The sequence below is a fragment of the Saccopteryx leptura genome, chromosome 7 (assembly GCF_036850995.1).
Source record: "Saccopteryx leptura isolate mSacLep1 chromosome 7, mSacLep1_pri_phased_curated, whole genome shotgun sequence".
Lineage (NCBI taxonomy): Eukaryota > Metazoa > Chordata > Mammalia > Chiroptera > Emballonuridae > Saccopteryx > Saccopteryx leptura.
The window spans coordinates 115,065,711-115,083,267 of NC_089509.1; the positions used below are offsets into that span (position 1 = coordinate 115,065,711).

General features: G+C 41.0%; 1 protein-coding gene across 4 annotated transcripts in view; it reads left to right on the forward strand.

The window, feature by feature from the left end:
- The window catches only part of GIGYF2 (GRB10 interacting GYF protein 2), a 136,980-nt gene that overhangs the window by 86,230 nt on the left and 33,193 nt on the right, over nt 1–17,557 (forward strand). For 3 of the 4 annotated variants that reach the window (XM_066346327.1, XM_066346328.1, XM_066346330.1), the window contains exons 9-14: nt 957–1,136; nt 5,005–5,222; nt 5,312–5,474; nt 5,560–5,751; nt 9,972–10,168; nt 11,119–11,278. In XM_066346327.1, the coding sequence (XP_066202424.1) occupies nt 957–1,136; nt 5,005–5,222; nt 5,312–5,474; nt 5,560–5,751; nt 9,972–10,168; nt 11,119–11,278 (1,110 nt within the window). The remainder of the gene's footprint in view (nt 1–956; nt 1,137–5,004; nt 5,223–5,311; nt 5,475–5,559; nt 5,752–9,971; nt 10,169–11,118; nt 11,279–17,557) is intronic. The other variant, XM_066346329.1, reaches the window with a different exon arrangement.

Consider the following 17,557-nt stretch of genomic DNA (forward strand, 5'->3'; position numbering starts at 1 on the left):
CGCTGAGGGAATATGTAACTTTTATTGGTATAAACTTCGGTGTATGTTATGGATTTTCAGCTGCTTAAATGTGAGATTTTATATACTCAGCTATGAATTATATGTTAGCATGTGTGGGGTGGTGACTGAAGAATTTGCACAATTTAGAGTGGTCTCATCCTTTGAAACTACCAGTTTAATTTACTTGTAATAACAGGTTGTCTCTATTGTAATGTAGCTCATCAGCTGCATCAGGTTAGATACAGCTTAGGTTTGAATTCTGTACAAATGCATTTGTTGTATGCCTATAACGTGGTAGGTGCTAGAGTAAATGAAATATTATACTTTACAATCTCTACTTCTGAGTTTACAGTCTGTTTGGGAATAAAAGAGAGGTTGAAGTACACAAATATCCTCCTAGTACTCGGCAGAACCACCAGTAGAAGTTGATTAAATAAAAGTTTTAGTATATAACTAAAAATATTGTATGGCTAAAAAAAAATATACTCACAAAAAAAGCTATGTCCCAGTTAAGGAAGGATTGTCAAGATACATGGTTAAGTGCAAACAGCAAAGGTACACATAGTGCATTCTGAGGATGGTGGTATGTGAGTGTGAATGAGGGGCCTGCATATACATGCATAAGGATAGCTGTGGACAGTTTGGGGAAGACTTTGTAAGAAACTATTGATGGTGGTTACTTCTAGAGAAAAGACTGGGGTTTTGTGTAGGGGGAAGGCTGATTCCCTTTTCATCGCATGCCCTTTTTTTTTTTTAATGCATGTATTATTTTTGTTTAAAAACTACTTGACTAGTCTGTGAACATACAGCTTTAAGAAATGTGCCTAATAATTTTGGGTATGTCCATAGTTACTTTATTTACACTACCTGAACACTGAAGTGGACATATTTGAACAGTCAAGTTTGTTTTTAAAATCTTCAGTGGCTGAAGCTTATGTTTCTTTCTTTCTTTACAGGAAGACCAAATTTTGAGGAAGGTGGACCAACATCAGTGGGGAGGAAGCATGAATTTATACGATCAGAAAGTGACAATTGGCGTATTTTTAGAGAGGAACAAAATGGAGAAGATGAAGATGGAGGTTGGCGACTAGCTGGATCGAGAAGGGATGGAGAGAGGTGGCGCCCTCATAGTCCTGGTAAGAATTCTGTTGAGGGTTTGGTGGAAATTGATAGCGAGTAAGCAGAAAAGGTAGATTAGTTTAAAAAGGGGAGGATTGTTATTTGTGTCATCACGTACTGTCTTACTACAACAAAAAATTTTAACATAAGCCCTGGCTGGTTGGCTCAGTGGTAGAGCGTCGGCCTGGCGTGCAGGAGTCCCGGGTTTGATTCCCGGGCAGGGCACACAGGAGAAGCGCCCATCTGCTTCTCCACCCCTCCCCTTCACCTTCCTCTCTGTCTCTCTCTTCCCTTCCTGCAGCCAAGGCTCCATTGGAGCAGAGTTGGCCCGGGCGCTGAGGATGGCTCTGTGGCCTCTGCCTTAGGCGCTAGAGTGGCTCTGGTTGCAACGGAGCAACACCCCAGATGGGCAGAGCATCGCCCCCTGGTGGGCATGCTGGGTGGATCCCGGTCGGGCGCATGCGGGAGTCTGTCTGACTGTCTCTCCCCGTTTCCAGCTTCAGAAAAATACAAAAAAAAAAAATTAACATAAAAAATTTTCTGATCTATTAATTTGATTAAAATCACTTATTTTTCTGGGGCAAATAGTGTGGTTTCATGGGGAGCAACTACCCTTAACTGTACAACTGAGAGAGGGTTTCATTTGGTTTTGTCTAGCTCTACATATGAGTCTTTGTCACCACGCTTTAAAATTTATAAATGTGTAATTAATTACACGCTCCTTTAGGGACATGCACTCCTTCTAGAAATTTTTTTGCCTTGTGTAGAAAGGATTTATTCTTTCAAATTATTTTGTCCTGAAAATGTGACTTATGGTTATTTGAAGAATAAACTTTAAGCCCAGGTCAAAAACATAATCACAAGTTCATTTTTTTGTCTCTCTAACTTTAAAACAAAGGACAGAGAATAGTAGCAATTAGTGGTTTTGTAAGTTCTTCTGTTTGACTTTTAAGAATGCTTCCAACTGTTCTTGCCTGACATTAGATATGCTGGTAACTGAAGACACTGGAGCTTTGTGTCAGAGTTCATCCCCTCCCAGAGTGCTGCTTCCACGCCTCATGATAATCAGATGCCACTGTAGTTTGAGTCATGGGGTCATGCAGAACTGAAGCATTCAGAGAGAGTATACGTACCTTTTGAATTTCACGCACATAACATATTTTATTTACTAACCATATGCCAAGGGAGCTTCCTTTAATAGAGGACATAATGTAAACTTTTCATTTACTTTTACAATCAAGTTAGCAAAACCACTAGGCTGGTCTGAGGAAAGATTCTAACAGGTATTTAGAGTGCTTTCTGGAGTTGTGTGGGTAGGTAGAAACTTGGTGAAGTCAATTTTTGGATAAAGTCAGGATGCTTAACCTCGACTCTTCATGGCTGCCTCTTGGGGCAGTTTTTGTCATTAGTGGGCATTGTTTACATCATAGTTTTCTAGGCAGTTTTCATCAGTCTGTGTCCTGGGCAACCAAATGTTACCGTTCTCTTCAAGGCATAACGGCATTTTGTGCTGAGCTTGCCTGTGTGCAGAGGGTTTGTAGACTGTGTTCCCCACAAGCATTCAGTGAGAATGGACAGGGTCTGGGCTGAGCAAGAAGGAAAATTCCAGCTGATCAAAAACAAACAAGGTGAATGTTTTGGAAGATGAACAGTGTGTCTGAGCCCAAACGTCGATGTTAATTCTATTAAATGGAGTTGAACAAAGTAAAACTTTAGTGTTATAGTCTACCATCAAACCTCTTCCACCAACAACTTAGATTTTCGGTATATATTGTCTCTTTCTAAGTCTTTCTCCCTAATGTTTGACTTTCATCAGTCGTATTTGTCATCAACTTGACAATTTTCTAAAATTTTTTATTCATTTATTTTTAAAAGATTTTGGGGGGATATAAAGATATATGGGGCTGAAAAAATACGCATTTTAAAAAGTGAATACTATCCTTTAAACTGATTATATCAGTTCTTACTCTTAACAATTCTTAGATTTTAGTTAACCTTTTAGTAGAATTTGATTAAAAATTTAAATATGATTTTGACTGATTTTATCTTGTGAAAATATTATCAAACTAGTTCTAATATAAAGTCTTTAAACAAGCGTCAGTCTCAGTAAGCTATAGATGTGCCTTAGATGCTATATTTTCATGAATCAAGTGATTTTTGCTGTTGGTCAGACAGCAAAATTGTGGAATCTAGTTTTCTAAAGTAGGGTACACAGCTGGAGAGATGAGAGGATGGATGCATCAGGACAGCTAAGCAGCCACTCTGGGAGCGGAACCTGGGAAACGCAGTAAGACGGAGCCGGATGCCCAGCAGGATAGATTGCTATCGGGGTGTCCTTACAGCCGGTTCCTACACCCTAGGTGGTGGTGGGCAGAGTACCTCAGGAACTCAGGGTTGATCATGAGCACTTTTTGAATTACGACTCTAGGTGTACATTTAAGCAATCTGCGTATAAAATATTTTTGTTTTCATAGAAGGTCGTAAATTGAGTTTTGTTGTAAGTAAAGGGTGGGGAATGTGGGAATGTTTTCTTACCATTTTTTGTGAGTGGTTTATAAGATGCTACCTGTATTTGGCATTTTAGCATTTTGCCCTTTGGTTTTCAGTTTGAGTTTTAGATTGCTAGTTTTAGCAAATTGATCCTCAGTAGTAAGAACATTGGGCTTTGGCCTCATTTCTTTGTGTATCTCCCACAGAGAAAGCAGTCAAGGATAGAAAATTCTAATATGTTAAAACCTCTTTTTTTTTTTTTTTTTTAAACTCGGACTCAGGTTTGTCAGATTTTACCAAGTTTTCCATTCTTTTTTAGAAAAAAAGAAACAACTTTAGGATCTTTTATTCTTAGGCAGTCTTTTTCTGCTGTCCAGTGGATGAGATAAACAGTATGCTAGGGTGGATTTAGGAATGTCCTCGGGGGTGTTGGATGGAAATGACTCCCCAGGGGGAGTTGATAGATAAGAGAAAGGGGAAGGGAACAAGCCGGATGTTGTGGAAAAGCAGTGGAGGAGGCAGAAGTGGATGCTAGTTCTACATTGTCGTTTTGCAGGTTACTGCTGCTGCCAGAAACTTTCTTTATTAAATGATAAAATTAGGATAACAGGCTATATGAAATCTCAGTGACCTTTGCCAATGCTCCATGAGTTGTTTTTTTTTGGGGGGGGGGGAAATCAGCATTACAAATGGGATCTTGGCACTGGCAGGTAGACATGATAATTTTGAAATGAATTGACCTAGAGAGCTGGTCTTATTCATGAAGAACAACATTTTCAAGAGAAGAAAGAAAATGCTTCAAGACTTGCCAGAGGGAAGGTACAGACTTCAGTCTGGAAAGATATCCAGTGCTAAGTCCGGGCTAGAAGTAGGTTTATTAGCATTTCAGGCAGTCAGATACCTAAAGCTTATTAAAATATGTACTTTGACCCTGGTTGGATAGCTCTATTAGTTAGAGTGTTGTCCCCAAAACACAAAGGTTGTGGGTTTGATCCCTGGACAGGGCGCATGCAGGAACAGATCGATGTTCCTGTCTCTGTCTCCCTTCCTCTCTCTAAAGTTAATAAACTAGAAATAAATAAACTTTACATATAAAAAAAGTATATACTTTGAATAAAGTACCCTTTAAAAGTGATCTGTTTTAAATGTGTCTTTAAAAGCTCAGAACTTAATGGCTTGGCGCTTACTGAAGATATTAACTCTTGTCACTCAGTGACGGCATATGGGTGTTGAGTTCTGAATTTCATGTCATTGGCTTGATTTTCTGTTTAGTGTGTGGGTCCATTTGAATTTGCTCTCAGCTGTAGTTTTCTCCTTTATTTCCTACCCATCCTTTTCTTTTTCCAATACTGTCACAAAACTTTTCTAAGGTTTGTGTCCTCCTCCTGATCCCAGATGGCCCTCGTTCTGCAGGGTGGCGGGAGCACATGGAACGACGGCGAAGGTTTGAGTTTGACTTTCGAGATCGAGACGATGAGCGAGGTTACCGAAGGGTGCGCACGGGCAGTGGCAGCATCGACGATGACAGGGACAGCTTGCCTGAATGGTGCTTAGAGGATGCTGAGGAAGAAATGGGCACATTTGACTCCTCTGGAGCGTTCCTCTCTCTAAAGGTGAGAGCTGGTTTGAAATGTCATGACAGACAACAGCCTTCTACCAAATCCAAATATGCTGTTAACCTTTTGCTTTATTTTTGTTGCAGAAAGTACAGAAAGAGCCTATTCCGGAAGAGCAGGAGATGGACTTCCGGCCTGTGGAGGAAGGGGAAGAGTGCTCTGACTCCGAGGGTAGCCATAATGAAGAAGCCAAAGAACCCGATAAGACAAATAAGAAAGAGGGAGAGAAGACAGAGAGAGTAGGAGTTGGTATGGTGCAGTCTTGTCTTTACCTTATTTTCTGTCAAACCAAAAGTTTCCTAAATTGTTAATTTAAGATTACTTCATGTTACAGAAGCTAGTGAGGAAACACCTCAAACCTTAACATCATCATCTGCTAGACCAGGTACTCCTTCAGATCATCCACCTCAGGAAGCAGCATATTTTGAGAGGAAAGAGGAACCCCAAACTGAGCAAACGGAAAAAGCTGAAGAAGAGAGTCAGTCGGAAAGTAGTCTGCCAGCCAAAGTGCCCAGCCGAGGGGATGGTGCGTATTCGTGGGAGTCGTCAGACTAAACGAGAATTCCGCTGGGCCTGTGACTGCTGACTGAAAAGACAGGCTTCTGTTTTCTGTGTATACCTCTGAGAACTGCTTCTAGTGGTAGATTATTAGAAGAGATGATTTTACTGGTAAACCTGGTCAAACTGTACTTCCCACATAATAACAAACCAGAACCATCCCAGAATAAGCCAGAAGTCTCACTGCTGGGGTGTTATTACACAGCCACCCTGGTGTCAGTCAGACAAACTGGGGTTGTGATCCTCTGTAGTAGTTTGATTCTCATATCGGGTACCTTCCTCTCAGGTAGAGGCTGTGTATGTGTCTAGATGACATACCACATTGCCATTGTCCCAAAGGAGGCCAAAAAGACCATGGATTAATGTAGAATTCCTGTCACCTTTGTTATAAAAGACGTTTAAAGTATATCTCCTCCAACGTTATATTGACTTTAAATTATTCATATCTCTTGGTAAGCCTTTATTTCCATGTTTCTTGTACATATTAAAAAATGACATTGTAAGGCCTGGTGTTGAAAGGTTAATTGATTAACTCACCATAAAAATTCACACCTTTTCACATGGCCCTCACTACCTTGCATGAACCTTGCATGAACGGGCTGCTGCCTCCCTCTTGCAGTTTCACACCAGTCTCCATCTCCTTCCTGCTCAGTCCAGCAGCCTCACAGCCTGCCAGGTCCCGAGACGTGCTTGTTCTCTTTCCTGCCTTGTGCCTGAGCGCGTGCGGCATCCGAACCTGCCGTGCTCCCGCCCCACGCTCCCAGGCTAGGTTAGGTGTCTTGTTTCTTAAACAGACTTTCTAAACTAGCAATATATTATAAAGACCTGTTTATCTTTTTTGCCCAATAAACTAATATTTTGAGGGCTTGAACCAAGGATTTTTAGTTTTTTATTTCTAGAACAAAGCTGACTGAATGAACCTAGCAAATATTTGAATCTCTACTGTATATATCAGGCACTGTGGGACCTGTACATTTTGAAACTTTAGGATGGGGTCAAAGTACATGTGTATTTTGAGAAAGCTTCATAGATGTGCTTGAAAGATGAAAACTCTGGATTTAGGGGAGAGAAAGCATGTGCATATTAATAATCCAGGGCAGAAAGGAACTGTCTGCCCTCATGATTGGCAGACCCTACAGTGCTTCAGGAAGCAAGTGCCTTTGAGCTCGCCTTGGAACGCGAAGTAGAACCTGGAGGTTGGTGTCGCTGGCTGAGCTGGGAGAGCGTTCTGACTAGGCGGCAGGGCAAGCAGGAGTGAGGAGGTGGGACCGCAGGCGTGGGCCGGACTCAACTCCTGTTTTTATTTAGATTAAGCGTGAGTTATGAAAGGGAAATGGTGGGAAGCATGCTTGGAACATGGGATGAACAGTTAGTTGTATATGGGGTAGGTTGTGGGGACAGGTGTGTGCAGTGTGACCTGCTGGGCTCCCGCTTAGTAATTACAGTGGAGGCAGTGCGCCTGGAAAGGGAGCTGGAGGCTGAGAGTGCAGAGCAGGGATTGGCGGGACACAGGCCCTGCTTGTGTACCAGGGCAAAGGAGACGGGTGGGCAGGGTGCCTGAGGGATGATGCTACCGTTAATAGAAAAAGAAGAAGAAGTCGAAGAGCGCAGTTAGAAGGAGAGAGAATAGATTTGTTTTGAAAGTTGATTCTGAAGTGTTGATGAGAAATTAGGTTGAGATGACTGGAGAGCAGCTGTGAGCAACAGTGCTTTTCAGCCACTGGTTTGCAGACTGCTCCACCAGAAATACTGTGCCAGGCCAAGAAAGAGCTAACCACGCTGCCGTTGTGTGAAGATTACAGAGCCAATGACTTTATCGAATTTACTTACGCTCAGGGTGACTGCCGTAGTGGTTCCCAAAATAATTCTCTGATTTTCACTGGTCCCAGTGTAAGAAGATTGAAAGCCACTGGAGTAAGGGACTGTAAAGACGAGGAGACTTTAGTACACTTGTTAGGGTGAGAAGAAAAGTGGTCTGAGACCAGAACCTTGGTAAACCCCACCTTTAGCAGATAAAGAGGAGGCAGAGGAAAATCCTCTGAGGCGAGTGTGGAGTGCAGGAGAACTGAGGAAGGAGAACGTTTTCCGCTTGGAATAGGGTAGATGATGTCAGACGCCACTAAGGGGCCGGACGGTGAGGATGACGAAAATACTGGGTTGGGGGACTTGAGGTCACTGCTTATCTTTGGGAGAGAAGCTTTACTGGAGGGGCAGGTGTGGGTGCTGGTGGAGTGGCCACAGCTTTGTTATAGACTGTCCTTTTAAAAAGTTTGGCAAAGGAAGGAAAGAGTGAGAGGAACCAGGAATTTAGAGAAGCTATCTGTAATTGAACAAACAAGGTTTCAAAGGGGAAACTGCAATTGCATCTAATTAGTTCCATCCGCCTTTCCTTCTTAAGAGCCCCCGTACTGGGAGGGTAGAAGTAGGAACCAACACAGAACCTCTTTTTGCCATCTTTATTCTTATTGAGAAGAACTTTCTGCACTGTAGGTTAGCCTTCAAGTGTTTATCATTATTCTACAAAAAACAGTATCATATATTGAGTTACATTAATTATGACTTGAAAAGGTACTTATTCAGGGTAATTGCAGATATTTTAGTAAAGGTTTTGGTGATGAGATATGTAATCTTTGAGAAGATTTACAGTGTTTTCTTAACTGTCTCCACTATTCCAAGACATGATACAAAGAAGGGATCACGCTGACTCTGTTTTCAGCAGGTCAGCTGATTCCTACTGGGTAGATAGATGATCTAGGTGGTTCTCAAAGTGTGCACCCTAGAAGATTTCCAGGTGTATCTGAAGGTATTCCAGAGAAATATGTGCCTGTTGGGGACCAAAAAGCCAACATGGTTTTTGGAGTTTAGATTTTTGGGGGACAGAGGTGTGGGGAATTGGCTGTAAGCTGACAGTCTGCCCAACCCCCACCTCACTTGCCTGATTAGGTTGCAAAAGGCTGTTAAGCTGTGGTGCTGGATTGTTTACACTACCCCCCATGTTTCCCGGAAAGACTAGAGGCAAGTTTCTTCTATCCTTTGTCTGGTGTCAAGTTAAGATGATATGTATGATGGGGGTTTTCTGCACTCAACACAATTAAGAGTAAAAAGAGAGGAATTCTTTATGTATTGATGAGGAAATGAGAGTTTGCCTTTCAAATATATGCCCAAACATTGAAGAAATCACTAGGACACATCAAGCTCATGTTTCTCATAAACACAAGAATGAAAAAATTGAACACATTCACTCCAGGACCTGCCGAATTTACTAAATCTTACTAAGAATGTATCTATGTATATAAAAATTTGTTTTTTTTTTTAACCCCTCTTTTTTTTACAAAGTCTAAAAAGCATAACTCAAAAAAAATGTAACATAAAAATATTTTTGGCCCTGGCCGGTTGGCTCAATGGTAGAGCGTCGGCCTGGTGTGCAGGAGTCCTGGGTTCGATTCCCGGCCAGGGCACACAGGAGAAGCGCCCATCTGCTTCTCCACCCCTCCCCCTCTCCTTTCTCTCTGTCTCTCTCTTCCCCTCCCGCAGCCAAGGCTCCATTGGAGCAAAGTTGGCCCGGGCACTGAGGATGGCTCCATGGCCTCTGCCTCAGGTGCTAGAATGGCTCTCGTTGCAACTGAGCAATGCCCCAGATGGACAGAGCATCGCCCCCTGGTGGGCATGCTGGGTAGATCCCGGTCGGGCGCATGCGGGAGTCTGTCTGCCTCCCCATTTCCAACTTCAGAACAATACAAAAAAAAATTTTTTTTAATGTCAGAATAAATTTAATTTTGTCATATTTATTTTGTTTAATTACCATAAAAGCACACGGACTTTGATTTTTCTTTAATATTTGACTTAATGATTATAACATATTTCTCAGAAATTTGTATATAATGTGCCTACAATTATTTGTAGGATTTTAAATGCGCCCCGACTTCAAAAAGTTTAAAACCACTGCTCTAGTGACACAGTAAGCTCTGCGGAGGCCTTTTTCTGGATAGCTTTTAATCTTTATATTTTGTCATTCTGGGAGAAGTACTGCACTGCTCCTTTAGAAGTAGCCACAGTGTTCATGATGCAGCTCACGTTTCTGCTGAGCCCATTTAGTGAACTTCTCAACTTGATAGTACAGACGTGTCCTTCGTAAGATTCTCTATGATGTAAAGGGTTTTCACCTGTCTATGTTTGCTTTTCTTCTAGAAATGGTTCCCGATGTTCAGCAGCCCCTGTCTCAGCTTTCTTCAGATACGGCCTCCCCTCTGCTCATACTTCCACCTCCTCTTCCCAGTCCTGGTCCTACTCTCCGGCCTGTGGAGACGCCAGTCATGGGCGCTCCCGGTCTGGGCAGTGTTTCCACGGAGCCAGATGACGAAGAGGGTCTCAAACATTTGGAGCAGGTAAGACTCATGTAGTTCTCTTTCCCTCCTCTCAGACTGCCATAAAAGTGGGAAAGCATTAAATAAATATTCAAAAATGGGCCTCTGTGCACCAGGTTTTAGGCACTGGAAAAGTTGTTTGGGTGTTTAGTATTTATTCGTATGAGTAATTGTCTTTCAAATCATTTCATGCTTATAAGTTTCTGCTATATAGTAGTCATTGTGTCAGGTTATTTTTTGCTCTTCTGAGATTGCCTTTAGCTGTTTTCTTTTTTCTTTGGAAATCAATGGAATGCCAAAAATGGCAAATACAGCAGCTGAGGATCTGTACTGTGTCTTCTGTATATTTCACTTCAAGTATAACAGGAAAAATAGTTAAACTCCCAGGATATTAACATCTTATTCATGTTTTTAGATTTTCCTAAGATTGTATATACCATTGTTTATGTGCAGAGTAAATGATAGCTTGCTTTCTGCAGAAGAAATTCTCCTCTTTCCTTTCGGGGTGGTGGTTGGTGGCAGGAAGGCTGAAGAGAGGGAGACGGGGCAGTCTTAGTGAAGCTTGCGGCGGTGTTATTGGTCATTGTATTAACTGAGCCCATTCTTCTGTTAACATGCTTGTTTTTACAGGTTTAGTTTATACAATTTAGGATTGATGAATGGCCTATAAATTTTACAAGGTAGTCTTACTAGTGTGTTGATCAGAAGCCGGGGCTTTGATCCATACCAGTTTGTGTTGTAATCTTAGTTTGGTTTGCATAGTAATTTTGAGACCCTGAGTAAGACTTGATCCCTCTGTAAAATGGTGACAGTACGTGTTTCATGGCATCGTTGGCAAAATTCAGTCATCGCCTGCTGTGTTCCTTGCATGTCTTTCACAGATCGAACAGTCCAAGAAAGGGAGGCGTTTTTTATGGGTACCAGCATTCATTTAGGATCATTTGTTTGCATTTTTCTTGTTTTTCTGTTAGCAAGCTGAGAAGATGGTGGCTTATCTTCAAGACAGTGCACTAGATGATGAGAGACTGGCATCCAAACTGCAAGAGCACAGAGCCAAGGGCATCCCGGTGCCATCACTGCACGAGGCAATGCAGAAGTGGTACTACAAAGACCCTCAGGGAGAGATTCAAGGTAGGTGGGCGGTGCTACCTGAGGGTACAGACATGTTACCATCAGGTTCTGCGAGAGGGTGGGTGATGTTCACTGGCATAGTAGTAGAAAGAGAAGGCAATGCAATACTTTCTTTATGTACAGATGGCAGTTTTGTAGGCTCCTCCCATATACTTTATGCTTTCAGTGCGGGGAGGGGGAGTCCAGTGAAAAGAGTTTGAATACAGGGCAGAATGTCATGCTAATCTGATAGGATGGAAGCAAAATGTTAAGACTCCTCCATTTCTGGCATCCTGGCTGGTTAAGCGGGTAGTTACTTACCTTCCCTGTACTTCAGTCTTCCTTCCCTAGAAAGGTGATGGCAGCAGTCCCGGAAGACCATGCTTTAATGTTTGCCAGAGTCGAAATCATAAATGATAAACTGTTCCTAACGTCTAAGAAGTGATAGGTAGTACCGTGTTGTAAACTAATTCCTTAAAAGATCTATACGAGGCCCTGGCTGGTTGGCTCAGTGGTAGAGCGTCGCCCTGGCGTGCAGAAGTCCCGGGTTCGATTCCCGGCCAGGGCACACAGGAGAGGCGCCCATCTGCTTCTCCACCCCTCCCCCTCTCCTTCCTCTCTGTCTCTCTTCCCCTCCCGCAGCTAAGGCTCCATTGGAGCAAAGATGGCCCGGGCGCTGGGGATGGCTCTGTGGCCTCTGTCTCAGGCGCTAGAGTGGCTCTGGTCGCAACATAGTGACGCCCAGGAGGGGCAGAGCATCGCCCCTGGTGGGCGTGCCGGGTGGATCCCGGTTGGGCGCATGTGGGAGTCTGTCTGACTGTCTCTCCCCGTTTCCAGCTTCAGAAAAATACAAAAAAAAAAAAAAAAATCTATACAATGCATAAGTTAAATTAGAATGGGGAGAGAGTGCTATGAAGGGCATTTGTTGATTCTTATTAGTGGTTAGCCAAGTGACCTCTCTCCAATGTAATAACTCCTTTTCCACACTCAGCCCTCTTACCCTGCTTCATTCTTCTTCACAGCATCTATTGCTACCTGGCACTGTGTGTATTTGTTCATGATCAATATGAGGATGTTTTTATAAATTAAATTTAATTAGAGATAATTGTTCCTTCTCATGCACTTATAAAAAATAATACAGAGCCTGATTGGTGGTGGCACAGTGGATAGAGTGTCAAACTAGAACACTGAGGTTCCAGATTCGAAACCTTGAGGTCACCAGCTTGAGCGATATGATCCCAAGGTCACTGGCTTGAGCAAGAGGTCAGTACTCAGCTTGAGCCCCACCCACCTCCTCAGGTCAAGCACAGATGAGAAGCAATCAATGAACAACTAAAGTGAAGACATTACAAGTTGATACTTCTCATGTTCCTCCTCCCGCTCTTTCCTTTTCTCTCTCTCCTAAAAAAAGAGAGAGAAAGGAAAAAAAATACAGATTCTGCATACCTTTTACCTTGTTACCCCCAGGGGAACTTCTTGCAAAACTAGTACAATATCACAACCAGAATATTGACAGACAGTCCAGATGCAGACTGTTTCCGTCTCAGCGAGGATTCCTCATGCTGTCCTTCTTTAGCCACATCATACTCCTATCCCTCCTCTTCTCCTCTTAACCCCTGGAAGCCGCTCACGGTCCCCCAGTTCTATATTTTGCCATTTCAAGAATGCTATATAAATGGAATTATACAGTATGTGACCTTTTGGGATTGGTGTTTTTCGCTCAGCATAATTTTCTGGAGATTAGTTCAGGTTACATATATCAATAGTTTCTTTTAACTGAGTATTCTGTGATATGGATGTATCATAGTTTAATTTCACCCATGAAAGGCATCAAGGGGTGTTCCAGATTTTGGCTATTATAATAAAGCCATTAAATATTTATGGATAGTTTTTGTTTGTTTGTTTAGTGAGAGACACAGAGATAGAGACAGGAAGGGAGAGAGATGAGAAGCATCTACTCACAGCCACAGCATCCAGCCATTCATTGATTGCCTCTCACATGTGCCCTGACCGTGGGGCTCTACCCAAGCCAGTGAGTGACCCTGTGCTCACGCCAGCAACTTTGAGGCTTTGAACCTGGGTCCTCGTGTCCCAGGTCTACACTCTATCCACTGAACCACCACCTGATCAGGTCATGGATAGATTTTTATGTGAACATAAGTTTCAGTCCTGAGATAAATATGTTCACGAGTGCAGTTGCAATATGTCTCTATAGTTTTTAATGTGCATTTCCTTAATGGCTAAAGATTTTGAACATCTTTTTATGTGCCTGTTGACTACTTATCCTCTTTAGTAAAATGTCTCTATGTTTTTTGCCCATGTGCTAATTGGACTGTTTTTTACTTTTGAATTTTGAGAAGGTTTTTTTTTTTTTGAATTTTTATTGAATTTATTGGGCTGACATTGGTTAATAAAATTATACAGGTTTCAGGTGTACAATTCTGTAATACATCATCTATCGCCCCTCTACCCTCCTCCATCTTTCCTTCCTTGCCCTCCTGCAGTCCCCACCTGTTAAGAGTTCTTTATATAGTCTAGATCAGGCGTCCCCAAACTGCGGCCCGCGGGCCGCAATGCGGCCCCAAGGCCATTTATCCAGCCCCCACTGCACTTCTGGAAGGGACACCTCTTTCATTGGTGGTCCGTGAGAGGACCACTGTATTTGGCAGCCCTCCAATGGTCTGAGGGACAGTGAACTGGACCCCTGTGTAAAAAGTTTTGAGACCCCTGGTCTAGATACTAGTCTTTTGATAAATATGTGGATTGCAGAGATTTTCTCCCAGTCTGTATCTTTTTATCCTCAACAGAGTCTTTCACAGAGCAAAAGTTTTACATTTCAATAAAGTCAATTGGTCAGCTTTTTTCTTTTATGGATTATGTTTTTGCTATTAAGACTAAAAAGAACTCTTTGCTGGTTTCAGGTTCCAAAGATTTTTTTTTCTACCCTCCCCCAACTTATATTTTTCTGTTTTACATTTAATTGTTATGATCCATTTTCAATTAATTTCTGTATAAGTAAACCTTAAGGTTTACTTTTTTGCATATTGATGCCCAGCTGCTCTGAGACCTTTTGTTGGAAAGGTTTCTTGAATTGTTTTTGTACCTATCTGAAAATTCATTTGAACATATTTGTGTTGGTCTGTTTCTGGGTTCATTCATTCTGTTCCATTGACCTATGTGTTTATCTCTCCACCAATACCACTTCTTGATTACTGCAGTTATGTAAACCTGGGTAGACTAATTTTTCCTGGTTTATTTTTCTTTTCAAAATAGGTTTTAGCTTTTCTAGTTCCTTTGTCTTTTTATGTAAATTTTAGAATAGTCTTGTTTATATTTACCAAAAATCTTGCTGAGATTTTAATAGGAATTGTATTAAATTTCTATATTCTTTTGAAGAGAATAAATATCTTTTCAATAATGAGTCTTCTAATCCGTGAACATGGTATGTCTCTTGATTTATTTTGATCCTTGATTTCTTTAATTAGCTCTGTATAGTATAAATTCTGAACATTTTTATTAGATTTCTATCCAAGTATTTGATTTTTGGGAGCAGTTATAAGTTTTATTATATATAGTGTCTTTGTGTCTTTGCTATTGGCATTGAATTTTGGATGTTTATCTTTACTTTGACCTTGCTGAGCTCATTTATTAGTTTGAATTATTATTACTATTTTTAATTTATTTTTATTTTTATTTTTTTTACAGAGACAGAGAGAGAGTCAGAGAGAGAGGGATAGATAGGGACAGACAGACAGGAATGGAGAGAGATGAGAAGCATCAATCATCAGTTTTTCGTTGTGACACCTTAGTTGTTCATTGATTGCTTTCTCATATGTGCCTTGACCACGGGCCTTCAGCAGACCGAGTAACCCCTTGCTCAAGCCAGCGACCTTGGGTCCAAGCTGGTGAGCTTTGCTCAAACCAGATGAGTCCGCGCTCAAGCTGGCAACCTCGGGGTCTCGAACCTAGGTCCTCTGCATCCCAGTCCACTGCGCTACCGCCTGGTCAGGCTAAAAATTCCTATGTAATTTAACAATAATAAATAATAACTCTCCGAGGTCGCCAGCTTGAGCGCGGGCTCATCTGGCTTGAGAAAAAAAAAAAAAAGCTCACCAGCTTGGACCCAAGCTTGCTGGCTCGAGCAAGGGGTTACTGGGTCTGCTGAAGGCCCGTGGTCAAGGCACATATGAGAAAGCAATAAAAAAACAACTAAGGTGTCGCAATGAAAAACTGATGACTGATGCTTCTCATCTCTCTCCTTTCCTGTCTGTCCCTATCTGTCCCTCTCTCTGTCTTTCTGTCTCTGTAAAAAAAAATTACATAGGATTTTTCACATAGATATTTGTCATGTGTAATCAAGGACAATTTTTTCATTTCTAATTTGTTTGCTTTTTGTTCCATTATTATATATTCCAACACTGTTGATTAAGAGAGGTGAGAACAGACTTTAACTATCCTGGTTTTTCCTGTGGTTCTATCTTAGGGGCGACAGATTCAGTCTTTAATAATTAGATGAAATGTTAGCTGTTGAGTTTTTGTAGATGCTGTTTATCAAGTTGAGGTACCCTATTTTTTGAGAGTTTTTATCATGATTGGGTATTTGGTTTTGTCATGCTTTTTCTATATCTATTGATAGATGATGTGATTTTTCTTCTTTAGACAATATGGTAGATTACATTGATTTTTGAACATCAGATCAACTTTGTATCTTTAGAATAAACTCCATTTGTTCATGATGTATATACTCTCTTTAAATATTGCTGAATTCTGTCAGGTAATATTTTGTTAAGGAGTTTTTGATCTATGTTTATAAGGGATATTGCTTTGTAATGTTCTTTTTTTTTGTGTTGTTTTCTTGTTTTTTTACTCTCATTTTCTGGTCTTGGTATTATGGTAATATTAACTTCATAAAGGGAATTGGAAATTATTTCTTCCCCTTATATTTTCTAGAAAAGATTGTTTAGAATTCTTAGTAATTCTTCTTTAAATGTTTGGTAGAATTCTCTAGGGAAACCATCTGGAGATTTTTTTTGGCAATATAAGACTATGAAATCTTTTTTTTCTTTTTTCTTTTTTTTTATTATTAAGTGAGAGGCAGGAAGGCACAGAGATACAGACTCCTGTATGTGCCCTAACTGGGATCCACCCAGCAAGCCCTTTATGGGGGTAATGCTCTGCTCATTTGGGGTTGTTGCTCAGCAACTAAGCTCTTTTAGTGCCTAAAGTGAGGCCATGGTGCCATCTCAGTGCCTGGAGCCAACTTGCTTTAATGAGCCGTGGCTGCTGGATGGGGAGGGGTTCAGAAGCAGATGGTCACTTCTCCTGTGTGCCCTCACCAGGAATTGAACCCGGGACATCCACATGCTGGGCTGATGCTCTACTGCTGAGCCAACCAGCCAGAGCCAAAGACTATACAAATCCAATATTCTTAATAGTTACAGGGCTATTTATCTATCTAAAATAGGTGAGATGTGACAGTTTGTGTTTTTTGATGAATTGGTCCATTGGCAAATTTTTGCATTTAGATTATTCCTTTATTTTCTTTTTGATGTGACAGTATTATCTTTTTGATAAAAGTATCCCCTTATAATTTTTGATGGTTGCAGTTCTGTAGCGAAAGCCTCCATTGTGTTCCTGATGGTCATTTGCTCAGTTCTCTGTGCTCTTTGTCAGTCTTGTTCACTTGACTGATCTTTTCAAAGGTCAGCTTTGTTCCATCGATCTTTATCACTGTTGTTTTTCTTTTCACTTTCGTTGATTTCTGCTCTTTATCATTACTTCTTCATCTTAAGGTTTATTTTGCTCTTTTTCTAGTCTTGAGGTGGTGGCTTATTGGTTTGGGGCTTTTCTCTTTTTTAATATAAGCATGTAATATTATAAGTTTTCTCCCAGCGCTGCTTTAACCATGTATTACAAAGTTTGATGATGATGTTTGTTTTTGAGACTTCCACCTTTACCCATGGATTATTTAAAAGTGTGTTGTTATTTTCCAAGTGTTTGAAGATTTTCCTGTTATCTTTCTGCGTATTATTTCTGGTTTGATTCTATTGTGGTTGAAGAACCCACTACATATTGTTTTAATTTTTTTTTAAATTTATTGTGATTTATTTACGGCCCACAGCATAGTTTATCTTGATCTATGTTCTGTGGGTACTTTAATGTGTATTTTGCTATCTTTGGGGTATTCTATAAATGTCAGATCTTATTGATTGGTGGTGTTTTTGAGTTCTCTAGTCAATTTGTTTTCTCTCCTCATCTTTCGGAGTCCTTTTGTTTGTTTTATATGTGATATTCTGGGTT